Source organism: Babjeviella inositovora (assembly GCF_001661335.1).
Source record: "Babjeviella inositovora NRRL Y-12698 unplaced genomic scaffold BABINscaffold_1, whole genome shotgun sequence".
NCBI classification, from domain to species: Eukaryota; Fungi; Ascomycota; class Pichiomycetes; order Serinales; genus Babjeviella; species Babjeviella inositovora.
This window is the reverse complement of record NW_017566838.1, coordinates 2,029,081-2,043,930: the sequence shown is the minus strand read 5'-3', so window position 1 is coordinate 2,043,930 and position 14,850 is coordinate 2,029,081. Positions and strand designations below refer to the sequence as shown.

At 46.9% G+C, this 14,850-nt stretch overlaps 7 protein-coding genes across 7 annotated transcripts; 4 read left to right on the top strand and 3 right to left on the bottom strand.

Annotated features, from left to right (window-relative positions):
• Positions 1–500: 500 nt before the first annotated feature.
• Positions 501–1,802, bottom strand: BABINDRAFT_31339 (uncharacterized protein; the record flags this gene model as incomplete). Its single annotated transcript, XM_019131538.1, has 1 exon — positions 501–1,802. One exon carries the CDS (start codon positions 1,800–1,802, stop codon positions 501–503), a length of 1,302 nt encoding a protein of 433 aa, XP_018988382.1.
• Positions 1,803–2,393: 591 nt separating this feature from the next.
• MRPL8 (mitochondrial 54S ribosomal protein bL17m) lies at positions 2,394–3,322 on the bottom strand. Its single transcript, XM_019127705.1, has one exon. It carries the CDS (start codon positions 3,283–3,285, stop codon positions 2,707–2,709), a length of 579 nt encoding a protein of 192 aa, XP_018988381.1. The 5' UTR covers positions 3,286–3,322; the 3' UTR covers positions 2,394–2,706.
• Positions 3,323–3,513: 191 nt separating this feature from the next.
• BABINDRAFT_57276 (uncharacterized protein) lies at positions 3,514–3,898 on the top strand (the record flags this gene model as incomplete). Its single annotated transcript, XM_019132278.1, has 1 exon — positions 3,514–3,898. The coding sequence occupies one exon, from the start codon at positions 3,514–3,516 to the stop codon at positions 3,838–3,840; it is 327 nt and encodes a 108-aa protein (XP_018988380.1). The 3' UTR covers positions 3,841–3,898.
• A 280-nt stretch (positions 3,899–4,178) lies between these two features.
• Positions 4,179–5,428, bottom strand: KSR1 (3-dehydrosphinganine reductase). Its single transcript, XM_019127704.1, has one exon. It carries the CDS (start codon positions 5,311–5,313, stop codon positions 4,357–4,359), a length of 957 nt encoding a protein of 318 aa, XP_018988379.1. The 5' UTR covers positions 5,314–5,428; the 3' UTR covers positions 4,179–4,356.
• On the top strand, positions 5,380–6,509 carry BABINDRAFT_80111 (uncharacterized protein). The gene has a single exon (XM_019132719.1). It carries the CDS (start codon positions 5,855–5,857, stop codon positions 6,377–6,379), a length of 525 nt encoding a protein of 174 aa, XP_018988378.1. The 5' UTR covers positions 5,380–5,854; the 3' UTR covers positions 6,380–6,509.
• A 1,418-nt stretch (positions 6,510–7,927) lies between these two features.
• CIT1 (citrate (Si)-synthase) lies at positions 7,928–9,864 on the top strand. The gene is made up of 3 exons (XM_019127703.1): positions 7,928–8,254; positions 8,415–8,495; positions 8,571–9,864. The coding sequence occupies exons 1-3, from the start codon at positions 8,162–8,164 to the stop codon at positions 9,795–9,797; spliced, it is 1,401 nt and encodes a 466-aa protein (XP_018988377.1). The 5' UTR covers positions 7,928–8,161; the 3' UTR covers positions 9,798–9,864.
• A 594-nt stretch (positions 9,865–10,458) lies between these two features.
• On the top strand, positions 10,459–13,201 carry BABINDRAFT_5919 (uncharacterized protein; the record flags this gene model as incomplete). Its single annotated transcript, XM_019132325.1, has 2 exons — positions 10,459–11,035; positions 11,991–13,201. The coding sequence occupies 2 exons, from the start codon at positions 10,459–10,461 to the stop codon at positions 13,199–13,201; spliced, it is 1,788 nt and encodes a 595-aa protein (XP_018988376.1).
• Between the last annotated feature and the right edge of the window lie 1,649 nt (positions 13,202–14,850).

Genomic DNA, 14,850 nt, shown 5'->3' with positions numbered 1-14,850 from the left:
TTTAGAAGAGGTGGGTACAAGTGTTACATCTGTGGAAAAGGTTTCGCTCCAACATTGGGAGAAAGTGGAGTATTAAATCCAGACCGGCTATGAGCTTGTAACGGAGGAAGCTATCTTCCTATCGTATACCACCCATTGAAATGGTCAGAATAGATTACAGCACCGCCTAGAGTGACTGATTATTCAAATATTTTACAAGGTTTTATATGATAGATTTGCATTCATGCAGCCTAGGCACCAGACTTTTCTTATAAACCTCATTTGTTGTTTATTATTGGAGCAAATTTGTGCCAACCGGTTTGCTGTAAACCATATTCTATCAGATTTTTGGGATGCACGTTCCCAAAAATTTGTTACCTAACCATTCAAGCCTATCCCCTCTCTACCACTCTATTAGCCTTTCTTCTACGTATGGCACATCCTTTAGAAAACAAGCATATGAAAACCTCGAGACGTCACTGAACTACAATCTTTTTAAAATATCTTTGATAAAATACAAATTACGAGGACTTTTCCTTCTGAGCGTTCAACAACTGGGTAGACTTGTACGACAAGTGCTTGGTCTTTTCAACAACCTGCTGGTGGACGCTGGCAGCAGTCTTGGTGATGGTGGCGGTCTCGCCAACGACCTCGATGGAGACGTGGTTGGAGGCAGCAGAGAAGGTCTTGAGCAAGGCAACGGCCTCAGCGGTGGAGTCTAAATTCAAGAGACGGGCGACCTTGGCGACATCGGCGACAGAGTAGATCTTCAGGTAGACCTCCAAGACAAAGGCCCGGGCGTTGTCAAGGAAGGAGCTAGACGAGGATGTGCAGTTGGAGAGGAAGAAGTCGGTTTTGATTATGATCTGACACTCGACGAGGTACTGCTCAACCTTTTGAATGTCAAAGTCGATGTACATGGACTTGACGAGTAAGGTGAGCGGGTCGTTGTACTCATACGACTCCTGGGCAATGATTCTGACCAAATCCCTCATTCTCTTGTGGTTCTTGGTGGAGATTACCGCCACCACGAGGTAGCGCAAGATCCACGGACACGCCGCCTGGATGGTCGACACGTACGACGACTGGAAGAACAAGTCACACATCAACTCCAAACCAGTCTCGGTGTTGGTGAAGGGGAACAAAAAGTGGTGGATGATCCAGGTTCTGTGGTGCAACTGCGTCGCCGGGTCCGCGTAAGACCTCGAGTCAATGATGTCGCGCAACTTCTGCAACTCCTGCAACGCCTTCTCCCACTGCAAGAGGATGATCTGACACGAGAGATAGCCCCAAGTCGCGGCAATGAGAGATTCAGAGTCGGTGGAAAGCAAGCGGAAAGTGTATAACAAGTCGGAGGCGGTCTCGTAATCACCCTTGTTGTACTTCAACAACCCGTACTGGTACAACTTGTTGATCTTGGAGGCGTCAATCCCAAAGTTTTTTGCGAGATACTCGCAGTTCTGCGACTTGTCTTCGCTAAAGTGCGCCTTCACGTCGTCTCTGCCGATGACGTCTAAGATCTCCTGAGTCTCGCCGCCCAAGCGCGTGGCCTCCGCCGTGAAAGTCTCTTCCTTGTCCAACAACTCCTGCGGGAAAGCAGAGGTCGGGTTCAACTTCTTGTACGTGTCCTTAACGAACTTGAACATGTTAGTGTCCTTCAACAAGTCATAGATCAACTGGTTGATCACCTGGTCGTCGTACACCGCCTCATTGCCCAAGAACTCAATCAACGGGTAGTCCAAGTGTCTGTCCAAAAACGGCACGAATTTCTGCGTCAAGTCGTATTGGCGCGCCAACGTAAGTTCCTCAGCAGTTAATGGCATAATGTGTGGTGATAGTGGAGAGGTGAATATGTGTTACGTTTTGCTAGTTAATTATATAGCGAAAAAATTTCAACGGACGTCGCGCGTGTGAAAACCATGGGCTGTGCACGCCCAGGGGCAACATTATGGGTGTGGTTAAAAAATTATAGCCATTTTATTAGTAAACTTGATGTTGAAGAAAAATGATTGAGCTGGAGGGTCCGGTGGGGGCTAATAAGGCCGGTGGGAGTATGTGCCAGTGGGCCTGGGCTTGGCGAGTGGAGTCAGGAGGGATATACGTAAGGGCTAGATAATGCGTACGTTGGGGAAAAGTTGGGTGGAAGACACGAAGAGGTAAAGGGTGGAGAACCATCTGGATTAACCATGAAGCCCTGACGTATTAGGAGAAGAACTTATTACGAAAGTCCAAGAAATTAGGTGTAAAGAAGGTGTATTGGTTTCCACCCCTTTCGTGCGTCTCGCAACCAACAAAGAACTATGACATTTGTGCTATTTATAAGCAAGCTCGAAGTAAAATAAACCTTAATGAAACGATAAATTCTTGGTCGTGTAGGTTTAGGTAAATCTAAGACTTTATATTAGTAGCTACTGGTGTATTTAGAACATCGAATCAGCTTTGGATAAAAATGCGTGCTGCCAGTGATATCCCCGGTATCTAGGTTGAATTAAACGTTTAATGGATGATTTTTGAGGAGTCATATCATCCCCACGGGACTGAGTCGTCAGATCGAATAGCAATGCATTATGGTCACTCAGATTCATTGCCTGTCACCAATAAAAAAAGTGAGCCCCGTATGTGTCTGTTCGACATTACAACCATCTGGAGCACACTACAGGTAGCCGCTACCTGGTGCCTTACTGAAAAAAAGTTTGTTACTTATGGCTATATACATAGGGGGTGTGATTAGGAGGAGGCTTCTGGTTCCGGACGCTTGACAAACTCGAGGCCTAAGAACTTTGCCTTTGGCTTCTTGGAGACAGGGATATTGGCGTAGCTCTCTGGTTCACTGTAGAACTCAACCTTACATCTCTCGACGGCAGCTCTAAAGGCCTCATCGCCGTTCTTTCTGAATCTGGTCAACTTGGCGACGTTGGTCTGGGTCAATTCATCCAATTCTAAGCCTTGCTTTTCCAACCTGGCAACAATTCTTGCGACGTACCAAAACTGGATCTCATTTGTGCCGTTGTCCACGAGCTCTAAGATGGACTGTGGTGCATTGTCACCCAATCTTGGCTCCAACTTGATGATTCTGGTGAACCCAGAGTGTCTGTCCTGGTAGCGTTCAGCAATCTCGTTGAACAACTTTGGCATGGTGACACCCTGCTCGAACAATCTTCCCTCGACTTTACTCTTGGCAAACGCGAGGTTGTCCCTCTTGGTGTATTTGATGATGTTTTCGATGTACGACTGGGCTTCCTTCGCCTTGGCGTGGGTGGTGACAATCAGCTCATTTTTAAGCAAGGCCGTAACCAAGTTACGCATAAGCGATCTCTTGTGTTGGCCGGTTCTGTTCAAGTGTCTGTGCGGCATTTTGGATGGCAACACAACCAGAGATCTTCGTTAAGCGCCGATACCTTAAATTTTTCAACCCGATTTGCGCATCTAAACTTCGCGAAGCGGTGCGATTTGGACCACGCCAACCACTGCATTTATTAGAGGTATTGCATTGGCTGCTACAAGAGACGAATGAGTGACTAACGATACAATACGATGGGTGGCAGAATTCACGGTTTTTTGGGAGGTGTGCTCTTGACAGCTTCCATTACCTATTACAATGGGTATCAGTTCAAGCAGACCCAAAAGCTTATCTCACAGTCCTTGCGCGAGTCCAAGACGCTTATTGACGAGAGAAACAAGCCTGTCGAAAGCGCCTCCAAGAGTCTTGAGTTCTCCTACAGACCGAGTGTCTGGGAGACGGTTGCAGACATCTGGAACGATGAGGTCATCAGAGGTGTCAACTGGGTCTACTCCGTCAATTGGGCCAAGCTCACCACGGATGTCGAAGACAAAATCAGCAATGCCATCAACAAAAACTAGACCCTAAGGTCTTATCCCTAAATATGATATGATTATGAATATACTCCGCCTGGGCGAAACCACAAGTGGTAGTGTAGCTTAGACTGGGGGTTACGCTGTGTGATGATATTCCATAGACTAAAAACCTGAGAATATCTCACTTTTAATGGTTGTTGTCCATTTGAAGTACACCTCATCGGTTCGTTTATTCAGGGTATAGGGTAGGCTTCCAGCTGACACTATGGGGTACGTGATAGCAACGGATGGTAGAGTGGCTGTCAGAATAGCTCACCAACGGCCAAAACCATGCTCCCTTGATTATTTTGATAACTGACTTAGTGAAAACTGGACGTATCACAGCACCCTAGATTTTTATCCAATAAAAGTAGGTTCTGTTATCATAAAAATCCCTTGCCTGTTTACAACCGCTGAGTATCGCGGCTATTTAGTTACATCTCACCCTAGACAAGTATTATTCCAATGGTTCTTTTACAAATCATTAATCCAATTATACATCGGGTAGCCACTTGCCCGTGCTTAATCATCCTTCTTTTGGACTTCCTCGGCCTGCTTATGCTTGAAGTAGTGTTTAATCTGCCAGTTCACGACCCCACTGGCTACTGGAGCAATGAGGGCAAAAATAAAGGCCATAATGGCCTGGAAGAGCCACCAAGAGCGGGGACTGGCCCCCAACATGGAACAGCCCAACACCCAGCCGATGTTATCAGTCGTCACCATCTCGTACCCCCACTCCAACTGGCTGAGAATCTTCTTGACGCACAATTCGCAGGAAATAGCTTCGGACGGACCCTCGATAATCGAGGTGATTTCCGGCTTGGTTTTGTTCTCCTCGACGTATCCTTCGGAGTCAAAGTTTCCGGGAAACACGGCTGACACCCTGATGTTGTACGGGATGCACTCCTGTCTCAAAACGTCGGAAAGCGCTCTAATACCGGCCTTCAAAGGGGCGTATTGGCCATAACCGATAAATGGGAAGAACGCCACGACCGAGGAAAACACCACCAAGTGTCTCCGCTCCAGCGGAACGGATTGACCGTCGGACACGGTAGTCATGTGCTTTAAGGCTGCGTGTGCAAAATACACCGCGGTATTGTAGTTGGTTTTGACGCCCGACTCGAGAGATTCGGGGGTCAAGTCGAGAAAGAGCCCTGGGGCGGAGGAACCCGCGCAACACATGACGATATCGGGCTTGCGGGTTTTCAATAGCTCATGCTCAAAAACACCCTGACAGCCTTTATATTCGGAAACGTCGGCGACAATATATTCAATATAGTTCTTTGTGTCAGCCGGGGTTCTCTGTTGGGAAATCTGGTCGCAGACCGACTTCAACTTGGAGGCGGTTCTGGAGATGATAATCACATCTGCACCCTTGTTGAAAAGCTGCTTGGCGAACTCAGCTCCCACACCCTGAGAGCCTCCAGTAATGACCACTAACTTGTCCTTTACTTTGAAATTGTTGCCAAATAATGTCATTTTTGTCTCGTCGTTACCGATGGCTATAAAGAGAGCGGATTGTATCTTATGGTCTAATATTCAAGACCGATCGTCTCCTCTCATGTATGCAGGCAAACCTCAAACATGTGTCCGGATGTTGTAATTAGCTATGCACGCCAAGTTTTTGTACACCAAAAATGAAAAGTAGTTATTAGGATGAAATGGATAAGGCCAATTTAAAGGTCAAGAAAATTTCACTCGAATCGACGCCTATAAAAGATCGATGTAGTTTAACCAACGAAGTCCTATCGATACCATTCTGCTAATACAGCTCAAACCGATAATATTTCGCAAAAAAAAAAAAAACCTGCCTAGAATTTATCTAGGGCTGCCAAGCTTTCGTCCTTGTCGCTCATGCTTCCAAGTCACTATACGAATTCCACACCACGTTTGGGTATGGTAAGTGCAGACTCTTTCAATATCTGGGAATGAGATAGATTTTCCTGAAGGTGAAAAGAGTTTATTATGTATGAGCTGGAACATGGATTGAACCACCGGAGAAACAAACTGCAGCATCCCCATGGCGACACTTCACATCGGCCCCGTTCCACCCAATGTTTCCAGTGTAGAAAAGAGTCCAGCCTTGCTTCATCTTGGATTAATAACCTCATACGTCAATTCCAATGTCTTTCCCGCTGCACTCCCCGGAGATTCATGGGATACGCATGGAGGAACGGCTAAAAAAGATAAACAAACAAGCCCGCATCCCTCATTCAAGCCGCAGAAAACTGCATACAGTATCTGCGAGGGCCGCAGAAATCACATGCTCGGTCGGAGTACGCTACGCAATGTTTGCACGAGCACCATCGCGGCCCGCCTGCAGCTCGGCCGGATTAAGTCACGTGGACATCCGATTCGTACCGATCGCGGCCGCTCGACGCACAATGCCCCGATCATCCACACGGATGGACGTATGGAAAAAGGGTTAATGGCTCTCTCAGGAATAACACGAGCACCCTTGCACCTATCAGAGCGGGAAAGCTGGAGTGACACCTACCGCTTGCATTACCGGTATTCCGGAGCTGCACATTTACCGTATCCGTGAAGGGTGTAGGAGAGTGAGTTATTCCGGCATGTAGCCGGCAGAAGTGGGGCGCCCTTAGCAGCTTTTGGGCCGCATCTGGTTCTCACAACAGAAAAGCTTTTCGCATTCTCAAGACCTGACACTTTCTCACTCCCCTCAACTCTACATATTCGATGTGATTATTCTGTCCACATACGCCATTTAGAGCGAATTTAAGCCCTTTGCATCTTTTAAGGGTTCAGGGATGTGTCAATTTAGGTGATTGACTCCATGCAATATTCCTAATGGGGAATACTGCTTCGGACACTATAAATCTAGAACTGGGCTCATGCACGAGCTCCAGTAGATCCCTATTTCTCCCACTTGCCCTACGTTACCTCTATACTACACACCACAGGTCTCATAATAGCCCCCTTCGTCCCCATGAGGCAGCTATTTCTCCCGGAGCCGAAAGAAAGCCCGCTTAGGTAAGCCGTGGTGCAAGCATGGGTGATGCAAGCAGGAAAAACCAAAAAATGAATGACCTCTCGCAGCACGTCAGGCATCGGGCACATGTGATTCGTCGGGTTTCCACTATTCCAGCTCTCGGCAGAAATCAAAGTCGATTTAGCCCTCCGAACTTTCCGGGGGTAGTAGAGCTTATCCGGGGGAGGGGCACTTGCAACGTTTCCTATAGCACATTTATCGTATGGGATAGTCCCTCTCCGTGTTTTAGACCTTCCCTAAGTGGTCTGCCAACTCCGGACAGGGAGGAACTGAGCGGGCACCTGACTTCAGGATTGGAAAAACGACGGGATTAGTCTGACATGCAAAGTGATATACATACTACGCTGTCAATTGTACCTTACTGCTGCCCTGTCATCCCTGATCATCGGGCCGAAAGTCTCCTCCAAATGGCCAAACCCGTAGAAGGCGGAAATATTTCACTCCGAGTTCCTGCATATAGTGTATCCCAGACGAAAGCCTAAATTAAAATTTGCATTTGTCCCTAGCTTGGCGTCTGCTTGCTTGGATGACCATGTGCTACGGTCTCCTGTACACATGCCAATGGATCATCTTTTGGGTATGGGACGAACGGGACTACAACAGTGTACTATTGGTTACAATCCCTTCTGGGATTCTTTTTACGCATAGTTAAAAGCTCGTTAACGCCTTTAAAGGGGATAACCCGATTATTTTTTTCCACGGAATCATATGGTTCCCTAGCCCTGCCTGCAGTCATTCCACCATTTCCCTACGTAGCATGTTAATGACAAACTAAACTCGACTTTTGCTATTTTTCCACATCTTACAGTATTAATAATCGCATGTTTCTGGATAGGTCTAAAACCAACTAACCTCCAGACTCGTGGCTATAGGGCTTAGAAGCGGACGTCATTCAATGCGTGCTGTATCAGCTCCGAGCTGAGACTTTCCGAGGGTCGGTTTGAGAGTGGTTGAACGTGCCTCTGTGCACTTTCTTTCCGACCTTCCTTGAGCAGCACGAGGCTACAACGGTCACTGGGCATACTTCCACGTACTAACGGAGCCGCGGATTACCCGGTTCGTTCCATTGGATATGCACGCGTCGGCGCTTCTCCGGTATATGCAGTACTACGACATCCACACATTTCAGCGTCCTTAATATGATACTCATGCCGAAATTTCTTAGCATTAGCAGGGAAAACCGCCTGAACTGTGCTTCGGCCCCAATTCCTGTCAGGGAAAAAGTTATATAAACCTGCCCTTTCTCCCTGAAGTTGACTTGTTTCCCTTTCTTTTCTCTTTTTCTCACTCTAGTAGTTATACACAAATATATATATTATGTCCGCTATCAGATCCATCCGTTCTGCCAGACAGACTTTGTCTGCTCGTTCATCTTTGATGGGCGTTCGTTCTTACGCCACTGCTGAACCAGTATGTACAACACACGGCAATAGCTATGGGTTGGAGGTGCCACCGGCGCGGAAAGGCGCTGATTTGCAGTTTTAGCATGTGATCATTTTCAGCAACTCCGCTCCTAGCGCATCGCTACGACAATTTTAGCCATCTAGACGTGTTTACTAACATCATATAGACCTTGAAGGAAAGATTCGCAGAGTTGTTGCCAGAAAAGCAGGAAGAAATCAGGAAGTTGAAGGCTGAGCACGGAAAGACCGTAAGTAATTATCTATCCCCTTGGAGCGCCACGCTTCGGTACTGCAAAAACGTACAAATTCTAACCCATAAATAGGTCATCGGTGAAGTCTTGTTGGAACAATCGTACGGTGGTATGAGAGGTATCAAGGGTTTGGTTTGGGAAGGCTCTGTCTTGGATGCTGATGAAGGTATTAGATTCAGAGGTAGAACTATCCCAGACATCCAGAAGGAATTGCCAAAGGCCCCAGGTGGTAACGAGCCATTGCCAGAAGCTTTGTTCTGGTTGTTGTTGACTGGTGAAGTCCCAACTGCTGCTCAGACCAAGGCTTTGTCCGCTGAATTCGCTGCCAGATCCGCCTTGCCAAAGCACGTCGAAGAATTGATCGACCGCGCCCCAGCCCACTTGCACCCAATGGCCCAATTCTCCATTGCCGTCACCGCTTTGGAATCCGAATCCCAATTCGCCGCTGCTTACGCCAAGGGTGCTAACAAGAAGGACTACTGGAAGTACACCTACGAAGACTCCATTGAGTTGTTGGCCAAGTTGCCAAACATTGCTGCCAGAATCTACAGAAACGTCTACAAGGACGGTAAGGTTGCTGCTGTCAACCCTAGCTTGGACTACTCTGCCAACTTGGCCTCCATGTTGGGTTTCGGTGAGAATGCCGAATTCGTTGAGTTGATGAGATTGTACTTGACCATCCACTCTGACCACGAAGGTGGTAACGTTTCCGCCCACACCACCAAGTTGGTCGGTTCCGCTTTGTCCTCTCCATTCTTGTCTTTGGCCGCTGGTCTTAACGGTTTGGCTGGTCCTTTGCACGGTCGTGCTAACCAGGAAGTTTTAGAATGGTTAACCAACATGGACAAGGAATTGGGGGGTGACTTTTCCACCGAAAAGATTGAAGCTTTCTTGTGGGAGACTTTGAACGCTGGTCGTGTCGTTCCGGGTTACGGCCACGCCGTCTTGAGAAAGACGGATCCCCGCTACACCGCTCAGCGTGAGTTCGCCTTGAAGCACTTGCCAGACTTCCCAATGTTCAAGTTGGTTTCCCAGATCTACAAGGTCGCTCCAAGAGTCTTGACCGAGCACGGTAAGACCAAGAACCCATGGCCAAATGTGGATTCTCACTCCGGTGTCTTGTTGCAGTACTATGGTTTGACTGAAGAATCCTTTTACACTGTCTTGTTCGGTGTCTCCCGTGCCTTCGGTGTCTTGCCACAATTGATCATCGACCGCGCCGTCGGTATGCCAATTGAAAGACCAAAGTCCTTCTCCACCGAAAAGTACATTGAGTTGGTCACCGGCTTGAAGAAGTAAGCTCATTTGTCTAAAATGAATACTCTTCTCACTCACGAATTTTCTTCTCTTTGTACAACGTTTACGGTTTATAACTTATTTTTTACATGATCATCGGTGTTTCCAAGGAAATCCCAATATATACATAGCTTGATTATTTAACGACCCCTTGTAGGTGTTTACTTGAAACGTATATGAGGGCATTTATGATAGCAATTTTTCAATAGCCGTGTACAGGATTTTTCAAATCCTTAAGATTGGAAAAGACATGGTATGCGGCTAGCGGAAGGGACATGAAACACTTATAAATTCCATCTCAAACTGAATCCTCCTTGCACTTCATACTGTCATAAGTGGGTAAATGGCCGTTTAGATAGCTTTCGGGGGTTCAGGTGCATTTATGATTCTAGTTTTCCGCTCTGTAATGTTCATGTTTCATATACCCTTTGAATATCTGCTGGGAGGCAATCGTGGCGGTAGTGTTTGAAATCCCCCAGAAGGGTACTTCAGTTGTTCAACATCCACCCTGGCCTAATGGTGTGATTCGAGACTGATGATGGGGCAAAGGGATATTTAAACAGGAATCATTGCCCGCATTAAACGGCATTCCAAGGTTTCTCTAATCATCGGTCCAAACAAGCCCTTTACCTCTCATCAATAGATCAAATAATAGCACACAAATATGTTGTTTTCGCTCAGTTTCTTTGTCATCAGAAAGCTTCCTCGTCTCTTTATTGCCCTCCTCCTCTTTATCTCTATCTTTCTTCTTACCTTCCTCCTTTTTGGGGGCACTTCCGAATCCAGTGTTTACTTCAACTCATATTTGATCGAGTATAGATTCAACCCAGACGCATCGGTATTCGGCCTGATTCAAGACACTTATACTAAAAAGGATTTAAAGGAATTGTTATCGATGAAGGTGAGAGCCGGTTATTTGGGGATTTGTGTCGACCTCAACGGCACAACGCTCTGCGCCCCTCGAGGAAACCTTACGGCCTTCGACAAGTACAGTGGAATTTCCTCGTTCAAGACAGGAAACAATTCCACATTGCCGAGTGCCCTCAGTCTTGTGGAACTAGCTGGTCTTTTCTCGAATAGAATTGTCCACCCTTACATCTTGATAGCTACCGATATTTTAACCGCATTCTCCTTCATCTTCATTTTGTGGTCCATGTTCCCCTTCCTTCCCGCAAACAACCTATCCAAAAAGATTTTGTTGGTGATAAGTCCCACTATTGCCCTTCTTTGGGGTTTGGGGGGTATGTCTCTGCATGTCGCCTCCAGTGCTGGCACGAAATTGGTTGAATCGTCGTCAATGTATATTATCAGTGGGGCTAAAGGACCCAGGGCTACTTCTTTAACCTGGGTATCCTTCGCCTTCCTAGTGGCAGTTGCGATTGGCAATATTTTGCTATACATAAAAGAATTGCAGGATAAGGTGAAAGAAATAGAACCAAAGGTGTAGCCCCTACGGGCTTAAGTGTGAATTATTCCATTTTCTGATTTACTTCAACCGATATCGTATCAAAATCATCTCTCTTGAGTATTTGGCATTGATAACTGTAAACTATATGTATATAACGATGAAAGAGAGGTATGAGGATAGAAGTACCTGGGTGTATTTATTCCTTCATATCTATTGACATTCAGAGGTTTATATTTTTACACATATGTGAATATCGATTTATATATATATATAACTTTTGGTAATAACAAACCCAGTAATATGTAAGCATTCAAAATTTTATACATATATCTTTAGGGAAATAAAGTATTAACATATACATAAGCATCATTGTGGTAAGCCATAATATTTTGCTTGGCAATAGAGCAATGCTACACATATAATGTTTAATATAGTGATGGCTTAAATGTGCATACACCAGCGATTTCTCTATTGTTATATCCAGGGAATATTTCATTTTTTCGCTACATCTCGCTGTGAGAAACCCAGCTTTAACCCTGTTTCGAAAATTACGCTTTCCAACGCCTCGCGTGTTTCGTTATGAGCACGCACGGTGGGGGCTTGATGGATGTTTCCGAAATAGTTACATTAGTACATGTCGTATTTTAGCTTTACAATCCGACCAGATCAATCGCCAGACTTGAACCAACGGTCGAGCTTTACTTATAATTGCCCACCAGATTGTGCTTGAAATCAGATTTGACGCGTCTAGCCATTCCTGACTCCCCCGATTCTCGCTCTACTATAAGAGAGAACCTCCGCCATGTCTGTCTCCACTCCTCTCTCACAGGTCCAAACCCCGACCCCAGCGCAGTTGGTATCCACGGTGAGGTATGGCTCCAATAAAAAATACGACTTGGCAAAGTTGCTAAACGAGTTTCAGCTGCACTTGGGCACCAACTGGGCCAAATACCAAGTTACATTGAGTAAGTTCTTAGTCGGGAAGCTAGCAAGATCAGAATTGATGGATGAGCTTAACTCGATTCTCAGCAAAGAGCTTATTGTGTACCACAACCGGCTTTTATTGATCATCTTGACCAATTCTGCCAAGGAAGGACCCTCGCACTTGTCCAACGATTTGCAGAACGTGTTCTGGAACAAGCGGTCTCAGAAGGGCAAACCCAACAAGAATGGTAGTTACGAGAAGCTCAAGGCAGATATTATGGCTTTGCTGTTGAGGGAACGACGCCGTATTAAGAGCATTACTCGTGAGAGTGGCAAGAGGGGGATGATTACGTCGAGCATTACGCTTACAAGGCAATCGTTGTTGCCCAAGGTGCCATACGTGCAAGACAAAACCAAGCAATTGACTACCCCCAACAACACCCTGCAATGGTCCCAAGAAGTGGTCAACGGGTACCAGACCCCGCTATCCACAGAGACCTATGGGTTGCCTGACCACGATTCCCTACGGTCGCGCATGACCATGACAATGAGAGAGAACGGGTTACTAGGACAGGTGAACGACCATGCCATTAACATTTTGATATCCGGGTTGGAGTCTTACCTAAAAAATATCATTGAAAACGCCGTAGACACGTCGCGGTACCGCTACACAAAGTACAGTGACGAGGACGTGCTACTAGGACCCGGTGGCATTGGTCCCCAGCCACCTCGCCGAAAGAAGAGAAAGCTTCTTTTAACTGCAGAAAACCTACACAACACTCTCGAAATCCAGCCGCATTTATCAGAGCCCAACGGTGCTCTTTTTAGACTACAGAATGTCATGTTGCAGAACGAGGACATGATCAGCCCATTGCCGTACGAGATTCCCGAAAAGCCCGAGGCTCCCGGAGACAAGTTTTTGACCTACGGCCTGGCCCCGAACGGCTCCGCAGAGACTTCTGACGTCAAACTGGAAATAAAGCTGGAAACCGCTGTCGAGCTCCCTGCCCAGGGTAACGTGGGCACCCGAAGTGAGTTGAAGTGGATGTTGCACGAGCTTTTGTCTTCGACCTAAAAAACTACATTCCGGTGACTGCACTATATAGCTTATTAGATTATATACACAGCCTGCGGCTCGGGTTAACCGTAGGACCCTGGGGCTACGCCCATGAAGAACTTCCGGGGAGATCGGTACAACCCGCGTCCATCTGAAATAAGTCCCAGCCTATTTATTGTGTTTATACAAACAACTGGTGTCTTTCAACCTCTCGGCAAGCTTTAGCAACCGTAGCGCGTCATCAGCGTGGGTGTGGATGCCGATGATCCCCAAAAGCTTACTTCTGAAGAAACAGTGATTCAACAACCTTCCAAGATCGTGCATTTCAGTGTTGTCTAGGCTTTTTGTACTATTGTTTTCCACGGCAACAATTCGCTGGTGGATACCAGCCTCCTGCCCTGACACAGGCAACCTGGAAATGTCCAAGAATTGCACCTTGGAGCGGATTTCCTTGCCTGTGTCGGATTTGACGCCGTACACGTGGATAAAGGCCAACTCCACCGCATCTTCGTAGATCTGAGCATGCAGCAAAACGTCCGACGCTTCGTTCATCAACACCTTTCCGGCCTTCTGGAACTCCATTTTCTGCTGGTCAAACACAACCTCCTGGTCCTGGGAGAGCAAGTCTCGCCAGATGTTTTCAGCCTCGCTGAACTGCAAGTACTCAACGCCAAATTCGAACTTCCACCCTCTTCTCGCGTACTTTTCTGCCCTGCGACTCATGTTTTGGACGTTGAACCGCACTACCTCCATCAAGCTATCTAGTACGTTGCTCCCAAAATACAAGACTGCAACGTCGTTACCGGCGAGGGAATCTTCCACCAAACACGAATACTCCTGAACAAACGCGTCCTGGGGAAACTCTATGGGAAACACCTTATCAAACGTAAAGTGTTCGGAATGAAACTGAAGTTCGCTGGATGCTTGTGCTTCGTTGGTAATGCGCATAGAAGGAGAGGCCTCGCCTTGAAGCTTCACGTATGACCTCAATTTTCCGCCCATATCCTGGATGGAATTTTCAATCCGTCTCTGCAATTTTTTCTCATGGTTGAGCTTCTCCAAGGCAGACGCGTGAATCTCCCTCATGCGATTCACCTCTATCTGAGTCACAGAAATCTGTGAGTCATAATCTAGGATTTCAGCCTTGACCCGTGCAATCTGTGTCATAACCTGGTGCCGTGTTGCCTCGAATGAGCCACGATTTTGGAGAATCGATTCCAACTGTTCCAACACCGTCTGGTTCTTCTGTTGTAATGTCCTGACTTTTGCCTTCAAGGTCTCTGCAAGGACTCTCCCTTTAGCCACCTCTAGCCTGTTTTGGGTTAACTCACCCTCAGACTTAGCCATCCCTGCTTCCTGGTCCACTTGGCACTGTCTCAATTCCGCTTCCAACCGCGTACGAAGTGCATTTAGCTCTTCTACCCTGGCTAACTTCCCATCGTATAATGCCTGCTGCGCTTGCTTTGTCTTTTCCCGCATGGCCTCGATCTCTGCCTGCGTTTCGTCGTCTCTGTAGTCCTCCACCTTGGCCAACTCCTCAAGCAACTCCTTTTCCATAATGGCCGAGTCGCGCTTCAAGTGTTGCTCCAACTCCAAAAGCTGTACCGAGCACATTTTCTCTTGGTATTCGAACTTCTGTGTGACCTGGCTGGCGCATCGGTCCACCT